This window comes from Sycon ciliatum, unplaced genomic scaffold, assembly GCF_964019385.1.
Source record: "Sycon ciliatum unplaced genomic scaffold, ocSycCili1.1 SCAFFOLD_2425, whole genome shotgun sequence".
In the NCBI taxonomy this organism is placed as follows: Eukaryota; Metazoa; Porifera; class Calcarea; order Leucosolenida; family Sycettidae; genus Sycon; species Sycon ciliatum.
The window spans coordinates 1-10,276 of record NW_027044673.1 but is presented as its reverse complement, the minus strand read 5'-3'; the positions used below and the strand labels follow the sequence as shown (position 1 = coordinate 10,276).

General features: G+C 46.8%; 1 protein-coding gene across 1 annotated transcript; it reads left to right on the top strand.

Moving 5' to 3' along the window:
• Positions 1–5,245: 5,245 nt before the first annotated feature.
• On the top strand, positions 5,246–8,907 carry LOC135830518 (transcription initiation factor TFIID subunit 7-like; the record flags this gene model as incomplete). Its single annotated transcript, XM_065342765.1, has 3 exons — positions 5,246–5,556; positions 8,072–8,116; positions 8,710–8,907. Coding segments are annotated over exons 1-3 (307 nt in total), but the record flags the coding sequence as incomplete, so codon positions are not given.
• Between the last annotated feature and the right edge of the window lie 1,369 nt (positions 8,908–10,276).

Sequence of the window (10,276 nt, the reverse complement as noted above, 5' to 3'; positions counted from 1 at the left end):
GAGAAAAGAGAGAGAGAGAGATCAAGTCTGAACGGCAAGATAAAGGGCCTGGGTAGCTATGGCAAATATGGGCGCGCAAGTAGCTACCCAGGCCAACGGAACAAAAGGAGACAAAAGGTGAGTACGTAAGTGCATGCAGGCCAGCTAGAAAAGGTACGGGAGGAGGTACCTAACAATACCATGTATCAATCACGAAATGTGAAAATGTCTAAAATGTGGACTCGGATGGAGATCATAATATTAATAATAATAATAAAACAGGTCGCGTAATGAAGCAGCATAACGATAGATGTGCAATGTCATGATGCCTGGTCCGCTTCTGTCCTGGGTTCACTACCCCGTGCGTGATGGAGAAAATAATTTTAAATAATAATGATTATGCATTCTCGCGTTCACATGGATGAATCCAAATCTTCGCATATGCTGAGCCAACAAATAATGTCCGGGCGGATTAGCAAGCCAAATGGGCAGCCACAAAATCCATGATGCCGGCATTGGCAAATAAATGGTATGACGTTAACTTTAAATACATATACACACAATAGAAGAATCATCCGATGATTATATTTCTCCAGTTCACCAAACGTTGGTCTGAGAGATGCAAACTATGATGGGTCGAAAGTTACGGTACAGTATAATACGCTTGAGATAATAATAGTGTAATATTCCTAATTGTCAAATATTAATTCCTAATATTGCGACATTGTCCAGATAATTGTAGTAGTATGGAGCATCATCGCAAATCAGTCACAGACCTTCGAATGAGTTTCCTCCAGCGGGTGCGATCTATGGCAATGGATCTGACACGTTGCAGGTCCAGGGCGGTGACTAGGCGGCCCTCCGCGACCCGCCTCAGGTCAGCATCGAGCACTACAGAGGTTTTGTGAGGCCAGTCCTACAGTATGCGCCATTGGTATGGATGGGAGCAGCTTCAAGCCATCTGCGCCTTCTCGATCGAGTGCAGAGACGCGCCCTCCACATTCTTGGCCCTGATGTCCTCCTCCAGAGTTTGGCAGCAAGGAGATTGGTCGCCGCCCTCAGCTATATGTATAAACTGATGTGTCTGGCAGGGCCACCGCAACTAACGTCGCTGGTGCCCCCGTAGCTTCCTCCACGAACATGTCCTCGAACTCTTTCCGACCACTCAGTGCGCCACGAGCCTCAGCTACAGAACGTCCTCCCGGCTTCCTCTCCTGTTTATCTGCGACGGTGCTTCCCCTCCAGCATCATTGACGAGTGGAACAACTTGCCCCCAACTGTGCTGCACAGTCTCCGCCACGCCTGACGTCCCTCCAGTCGTTCAAGGGCAAGGTGCATTAGCACCTACGACAAAGCCGCTGGTATTGGGCTACAGACTCGATGTAACACCCCATATACGCACAATCAACTCCCTTCCTCCCCCTCACTTATCTATTTACATGTACATGTGTTTCGTAATCCCGTCAATGGTGCGCTTGATAGCGCTAACGCCGAGACCCTAGGTCGGCGTTGCTAGTCCCGCCTCACAGACACAGGCTCCAGATTTCACCATTACACGTCATCGTGGGACGCGGTCGGCCCCTGCAGCCACTGTCAGCCTCTCACCGGAAATAATGTTCGATTGCCAACATTGAAAGCGTGTCCTCACCAAGCCGCAGTATGTGGCTGAATAGGCGCCACCGAGATTCCTTTATTTCTTTGCTGAGTGGTATATCGCCGCAGCGCTCGTATAGCTTCCCGTTTCGGATGGTTTGGGGCCATTTGATGCCCAGAAGGGTTTGGAGTTTTCAAATCTTTATTCTCACGATAGCCAGTGGCCAATAAGAGATTGTTGTTGTTGTTGTTGTTGTTGTTGTTGTTGTTGTTGTTGTTGTTGTTGTTGTTGTTGTTGTTGTTGTTGTTGTTGTTGTTGTTGTTGTTGTTGTTGTTGTTGTTGTTGTTGTTGTTGTTGTTGTTGTTGTTGTTGTTGTTGTTGTTGTTGTTGTTGTTGTTGTTGTTGTTGTTGTTGTTGTTGTTGTTGTTGTTGTTGTTGTTGTTGTTGTTGTTGTTGTTGTTGTTGTTGTTGTTGTTGTTGTTGTTGTTGTTGTTGTTGTTGTTGTTGTTGTTGTTGTTGTTGTTGTTGTTGTTGTTGTTGTTGTTGTTGTTGTTGTTGTTGTTGTTGTTGTTGTTGTTGTTGTTGTTGTTGTTGTTGTTGTTGTTGTTGTTGTTGTTGTTGTTGTTGTTGTTGTTGTTGTTGTTGTTGTTGTTGTTGTTGTTGTTGTTGTTGTTGTTGTTGTTGTTGTTGTTGTTGTTGTTGTTGTTGTTGTTGTTGTTGTTGTTGTTGTTGTTGTTGTTGTTGTTTTCTTTATTTGAATTCGCTAAAACCAAACGGACAGAACTGTCCATTGATAAGAGTTGGCGGCGATGAAATGAGTCTAGTTGATTGAAGCAGGTCCCCGTCACACCCCGCGTACCGCAGTTGTAAGTAAGGATGGGTACAATGAATGCTCTGTAAAGGGCGCTCTGAAACATGTGAACGACGTTTCCATAGGCTGTACTTGACCGGAATCCTGCAGATGCCAGCTGCTTACCGCGACTGATGTCCTCTTCATCCCCCAGAAGGGAACTAAGCTTCTTCACTGAACGCCATGCTTCTGCAATCCTGTCAGCACCACGGGAAACATTTGTCCATTCCGTTTTATCCGGATTTAGCTTCAGGTGCCATTCTGCAAGAACACGTACTGTTGTCTGCTCCATCTTCTGCAACCACTGTCGAGATGTGCTCATGAAATCCGTGTCATCTGCATACACTACTTCAGAAGGAAGATGTTTGTCCCCGACAACTTTTGGTGGTGCTTGGAGACGCACAGCCCATGCCGCATCACGTACCTGAAGTCCCTTATCCTTCCTGACTTCCTTTATGCTACAGCGCCTGTTTCTCTGCTGGCCTCACCTCACATCAGCTCGAGCGCCTAGAGCGTCTACTCAAGCGTGCAGTCCGCTGTGTTTTCAATGCTCCATTTGCATCCCCATCTGCACTGCTGTATTTCCAATTACGCTTGCACTCACTACAAGTTACATGTATGCCGTCTGGCACAAGCTCCTTGACTACATGTACAATTGGCACTGCTTTCAAGGGGGGGGGGGGGGGTAAATGCAGCACATTGCTTACCGATATGGTCAGTCAAGTTCTCAATGCCGGCCGTGCTACACGTAGCCAGGGAAATCGAGCACTTAAATTTCCAGTCACTAAGACATCCGCTGGCACACATTCTACCTTATTCCAATGTGTATCACAGTGGAACAGGCTCCAGCCCGACATCAGGAATATCCCACAGTATCACCGATTCATGCGATCCCTCCCATGGACCCAGCACATGCTGCTTTTCAGTAACGCCTCTGCCCGCTCATTATCATTTCCTTTACTGGCCTAACTGGCTTTTAATATTTTATTACCCACTCTGTTCAATGGTATTATGTCTTTATTCTCCTTTCTAGTCGTGATCATGTCATTAGTCAAATTTGCCTGTTTGTTCTTCGACTCTAAATAAATAAACAAACAACAACAACAACAACAACAACAACAACAACAACAACAACAACAACAACAACAACAACAACAACAACAACAACAACAACAACAACAACAACAACAACAACAACAACAACAACAACAACAACAACAACAACATCAACATCAACAACAACAACAACAACAACAACAACAACAACAACAACAACAACAACAACAACAACAACAACAACAACAACAACAACACCTATCTCAAGGCCGCTTCTAGATAGACCGTAAACAGGACGGGAGAGAGGGAATCCCTTTGAGGTGTACCGATGGTCATCGGGAAATAGTTCGAGAGATGGTTAGAGACACGAACCGCTAGCTGTGTGTTGGCTAAGAGAACTCTTTTCTCGGATGGAGAGCCAAGGATAAATTTATAGAAAAGAAAAAAGGACCAAGAAACTGGAGTGCGTATCCAAGATGTACTAGAGGCGATAGCCAGGTACATAGTTGTAGAACGTCAGTACCGTCGGTCAGTGTCGCACAATGATATAGCATGAGCTTATTGTTTAGTAATTGGTGGTTTTTGTGGACATTGTAGCGTAAATTGTAGTTCTTTTCTACCTCTTTATTTTTTTCATGAAATGCGATTTAATTTTACGTAAACAAGCGTTTCTGAGACAGAAGTTTTAATATAACAACAATGACGACTAATTGCATTGTAAAAAATGTCACGGTTTGCGTGAGAATGTAAGCATTTCCCAAATTTCGACATGTTTGTGTAAGACGTGAATCGATGATTGCAAGACAAACAACGAAAAGGAAAGAGAGGATTCGTTCAGAACTGTTTTCTTGTTACATTCGTCAGTGAATCTCCCATGCCAGATTGTATTTTGGCTATCACTCTGTATCTTATCTGGAGCTGACCGATGGAACTCCCTCCCTGCCGCGATTCGCACCATATCCCTGCCTGCTGCATTTTGCTCCGCTGTCTTCATGTGGCTAGGGCACCCTGTAAGAAGACCATAGATCTGTTGGGACTGCCCTAGTAAAATATGACTAATAATAATAATAATAATCTACATCACAATGGAATGGGGACTACTTGAAACAAATCTAGTGTTGTGTGATCTGTATAGTTACTGGACATAGAACACTGTACGCAGCCTGAGGACCTTAGACAACTGTGAAACAAATCTTATTCATGTATTATGGACAAAATAAAAGTGAAAGAAGACGAAACAGAGGGAAACAAAGAGGTCAATAAGTTTGCGCTTGTGTTTATGTTGCCCGTACCAGAGACTAGGTACAATTGTACGTGTATTGACTGCGAGATGACATAGAAATCTGGACCATAGACATCTGGACCATAGACATCTGGATCATAGACATCTGGATGTGATCACAAAGGCCAGTCGAGCTGCGAGGCGACCAGTGAGCCTAGCGGTCTCCTCATCTTCGACAGTTTTGCAGTTTTTGAGCGCATGACGAGATGATGAGTGAAGCCGTAATTATGAAGCTACAGCCATTATTGCATTGTGACATGATGTACTACGCAAAACTACGTATCTATGACTAGCGTGAGCAAGGATAGAGAAGAGAGTAATGTCGTCGCAATGCCATTGAGTAAGATAGTGTGTATACGTGGTGACGGATGACCGACGTACAGCGCGTACTGCACTGCAGTATGTTGTCTTGTTCTTGGCACAACGCCCACAGCTACCTAGTTCACAGGTACGTGAAGAAGCCTGACGAACGTAACGTACTGGCACCGTCGCGTCCCTAGCTGACGCACCTAAGTCCTTATGGTTTACGTAACGTTCGAGATCAGCCAATGCCGCAATGGGGATCTCGGGAGAAGGCGAAAACCAGCAGCAGGCGTCGGATACACTTGTCTTGAGTGAAGAGAGAAACTTATTAACTAACTAGCATCACCTCCATACGGTTAGTCTCTACGGTTCGCCATGGGAGAGAAGGTCGACCAAGTCTTCGCTACAGCACCGTGAGAAGAGTCAAGATGAGAACGCTGTTTCTCGCCTTCCTGGGCCTGGCCCTGCTAATCAGCCTGCAGGACAGTCAGGGTAAGTTACTACACGTGTACTAGATATTATGTAGTAGAAGAAACGCTGCTACTTTGCCTTGTTCATATTGATTAGAGCAGGGGTTGCGATGAACAATGATCGATTTGGTTAACTACATGTTTGTGTTACTCGACACGGGCTTAGCTGGACACGAGGTCACGGGGAAGAGAAAGGGCAGCGAACCTCATCAGCCCTCATGCATGCCGGGTTTCAACTGTATCTGTACTGCTCCTGTCCAATCGTGTGGTCATCTGTTAGACGGTTGGCAGAACTGCGTCGACCACAAAGATCAGAGCCTGCTATGAGAGTAGAGTAGTGACTAATAATGGAGGCGCACGCCGGTTTTAACGTTAGGAACACACTGGCGGTTTCACACATATTTAGCTGGGCGTGTTCACGTCAGCTGGGTGTGGGCAACAGCTGTGTACGTGTTACGATGCGTGTGATGTACATGTACACGTATGGCCAAGTGCATGTGCGTGTTCAGTGCAAACAGGGCAGGTGTGGTACAGGTGCGTGGAGTCGTGGACGTGTAGTTAGAGTGCTCCCTGCATAAAGAAATGATTACGTACAGCACCCTAAACGCCTACGATGTCTGTTGTTAGGCCTTGTACATACCGGTACTTGTACATACCGGTACTTGTACATACCGGTACTTGTACATACCGGTACATGGTATTATAATATAACCCAATACTGGTTCAGAACTAGTAGTATTAGATAAACCTTGTTATAGTTCACGCATATTGTTAGATTGACAGCATGAAACAAGGTGAAGGACACTGTGTTCGGAAACAGTGACCTTACTACTGTCGCGGACATGGAAATCCAGTCGATCGACCGGGGCCGGCGCCCTCAGCGCTTACAGAACGTTAGTCGTTGCATGCATGCAGTGCACATGTTGTTGTTGATCCGATATGCGACCAGCAGCAGCTGCGCATACTAATACATGCTACGGCTGCATGGCCAGCGCCCTGGGGTCGCTAGACGTGCGACCGGATTTCCATGTCCACAACAGTACAAGCTTCCGCGGTTGGCAGAGCTCCGGTCCCTGCGGAACATTTGAACCATATGGGTGTCGCACCCGGTTCTGACCCTCATTATGCTAGGGTGGTAGGAGACTACCCCTGGCGTCCGTCGTGTATTCTTTGATCGCTCCTGGATGTCGTTCTAGTACTGTAGTCATGTAGCTACTTAAACCTCAACTTCTTTTCTTCCAACTTCTGCCCATGGCGTCCTTCTCTCAGCTCGTCAGCTGTCAACAGTTACTGCCAACACCATGACACTGTCGCGAGAAGGTGATCTCTATAGACGGGGTTGGTGATGTCCCAGCGTGGCCATGGGTAGGCCTTCACCACGTCGGAACACCCCGGCTACACGTTGGTTACCTCCACTCGTTGACTTTTTTGTTGTTGATGTTGTCACGTAAACTAGTACTGGTCCCGAAAACTTGAATTTCATCTACAAACCTGAGCAACTGCTTCAATTTTGCTACACGTTGGTTACCTTCACCAGTACCGCTTGGAAATATCTCGTATGTTGTTGATGTTGTCACGTTAACTTGTACTGTCAGAAACAGTTGAACTTCATCTGCAAACCTAAACAACTACAAGTGCCTCAATTTGATCATGCAGTTTTGTTAGTTACGTGCATAAATGTAAAGAAAAAACGAGCTTGAGTTACGTCTTACCTCCGGTGTCAACTCGTATCAAGTGGAATTAAGTGTAACATAGAGTGGTAGTGTCATGGTGGTGGCAGTAACTGTTGACAGCTGACGAGCTGAGAGAAGGACGCCATGGGCGGAAGTTGGAAGAAAAGAAGTTGAGGTTTAAGTGGCTACATTACTACCAGGACGACATCCAGGAGCGATCAAAGAATACACGATGGACGCCAGGAGTAGTCTCCTACCACCCTAGCACAATGAGGGTCAGAACCGGGTGCGACACCCATATGGTTCAAATGGTCCGCAGGGACGGGGGCTCTGCAAACCGCGGAAGGTTGTAGTAAGGTCACTGTTTCTGAACACAGTGTCCTCCACCTTGTTTCATGCTGTCAATCTATGTATGGACTACTGGTATAAGAATCGAGGGCATAGTGTGCAGTGTCCGTCCGCATTGGGTCTTTTCCCCATTTTTCTCCATTCCTCAGTGTGGGAGCGCAGTGTCCCATCTTGCATTGATAACAATCGAGTGCGTCATTTTGTTTTTCGTGGGCATGTACATGTACACGTACATGTATACAGAAAGCTACGTCACACATTTTGATTGGATCAAAAAGTCACCAACTGTGCGTATGTGCTTTTGGCCCAATGTGGGCGCGTGCTCATGTGCGTGTTCATGTGTGTGTGTGTGTGTGTGTGTGTGTGTGTGTATGCACGGCATGTCTGAGGTGAGGTGAGGTATGCACGTGGTGGTGGTATTGATGAACATTATTGTGATGGTATAATGTGTGTGGTGTGTGTGTGTGTGTGTGTGTGTGTCCATGCTGTGCGTGCGTGTGCAATTTTGCTTTTTAGGTGCAAGCGTCGACCAGCCTTCTCTCCGTTCCCCAAGATCTGGAGGTAGGTGTAGGGGTGTAGGGGTGAGGGGCGATACACGTGAAATTTAGACCGCCTAGAGTACACTTGTGCTTGAAGGTTGCCATATTAAATATTTGATTCTCGCCATCGCACATCTTCCTACTTCAAAAGTAGATATCTCCCCTCTCCTCTACTTTCTTCCCCTCTCTCCTCTTCTCCTCTTTCTGCTCCTTTCTTCTCTCTCCTTTCCTCTTCTCCCCTCTCTCCACCTTTCTTCTCGCCTTTCCCTTCGTGTTACTCAATGTTTCGGGAGGAAGAGAACCACACGACGTGTCATCTTTCCTACGTGTCTTGTGCCTTGAATTGAAGTAACACGAAACTATTATGTACGTCGGGAACAATAGCTCGGTTCTATAGCGGGGTACGTAAAAACTACGTCAGATAAAGGTGCTTTTGATGTAAGCTGATTTTACTTACTTGTCTTTCTCCTACTGTGCACTGCTCTTCAACTAATGATGTCATTGTGTATACGTGACTGCATTGTATATACATGAGTGTACAGATACATCATGTAGAAAGTGCATGCCGTCATCAAAGGCATGTTATCATAATTATTTTCGTTTGATAACTTGTAGACTCCGGCGGCGAGGCCAAGAGAGCCGCTAGCCACACTACCGGTGGTGATGGAGACGATGATGAAGACGAAGACAGGCACGCTGCTGAGCAAGACGAGGACAAGGACGAGGAGGATGACGAAGAGGAGGGTGACTTGTCCGACGCCGAGCTAGACGCGCTGAGTGATAAGCTCAACCAAGAAGAAGATGAAGCCAAAGGTAAACACCTAGTTTCATCCGCGACGCGAGCCATCCGTTCACTTTACATTGTAGTACATGTTTGCGTGCTTGCGTGTGTGTGTGTGCATGGTGTGTGTGTGCATGGTGTGTGTATGTGTGTGTGTGTATGTGTGTGTGTGTGTGTGTGTGTTGTGTGTACGTGTGTGTGTGTGTGTGTCTGTGTGTGTGTGTGTGTGTGTGTGTGTGTGCATGGTGTATATGTATGTGTGTGTGTGCATGGTGTGTGTGTGTGTGTGTGTGCATGGTGTGTGTATGTGTGTGTATGTGTGTGTGTGCGTGTATGTGTGTGTGTGCGTGTGTGTGTGTGTGTGGTGTGTGTGTGTGTGTGTGGTGTGTGTGCGTGTGTGTGTGCGTGTGTGCGTGGTTTGTGTATGTGTGTGTCCCATATGGTGCAGTGGTATGTGCAGCGATTTCCAATCGATAGGTTGCGGGTTCGATTCCCGATGATTATGGTCACACACGTCTTTCTTCTCTTTCTCAGACTCTTCCTGACTTTTCTTTCATTCTCCTGGGTGGTTACCAACAGCCAGTGCATGCCGGAGTATGTGGTGTGATGTGTGTGCGGGAAAATAAAGAAAAAAAGACCAAAAATAGGGATTCACTGGCCAGAAAAAAGTCACTTCAAAATAGCTGTATGGTGTAGACCAGGCTGAATAGTGACGGTCAATTCTTCAGCCTTGCAAGCTGTTGAATGGTGCAATCCCAGCACAAGTTGCTATGGCTTCTGCCGTGGCATTGCTATCATCGCCTCCGGCGATGGGCGTCAAAGGTCATGTGTGTGTGCGTGAGGTGGTGCGTGATGTGTGTGTGTGTGTGTGTGTGTGTGTGTGTGTGTGTGTGTGTGTGTGTGTGTGTGTGTGTGTGTGTGTGTGTGTGTGTGTGTGTGTGTGTCTGAACCACTGTGCTGAACCAGCGTGGTTCAGCACAGTGCGTCAGTTGCTGCGGATGGTTTCCGTAGTAAGGGTGGGCTTGCAGTTCATCGCTGCCAGCTTGCACTCCCTGAACATGCAGATACGGCATATACGGCGTCTCTCGCTAGTTGCTGCTTTCAGCATTGTCAACGCTGCAATCGCTGCTTCAAGTCCCGGGCTGGTTTTAACCGCCATAACTGCAACCGTGGAAAAACGTCTTGCTGCAGCCGATAGGGAATCACTGCCGCTGATCTGCATGCATTGCTCTAAGCGTTTCCGACGGCAGCAAGATTTGACAAGGCACCAGAAGTCCTGCCAATGACGGTGCCCTCCAAACTCTGGCTCCCTCCGGGGGTGACATTGCCCAATGGGCAGTCATGCTATGTAGTAGTAGTAGTAGTGTGTGTGCGCGCGTGTGTGTGTATGTGGTACTAAAA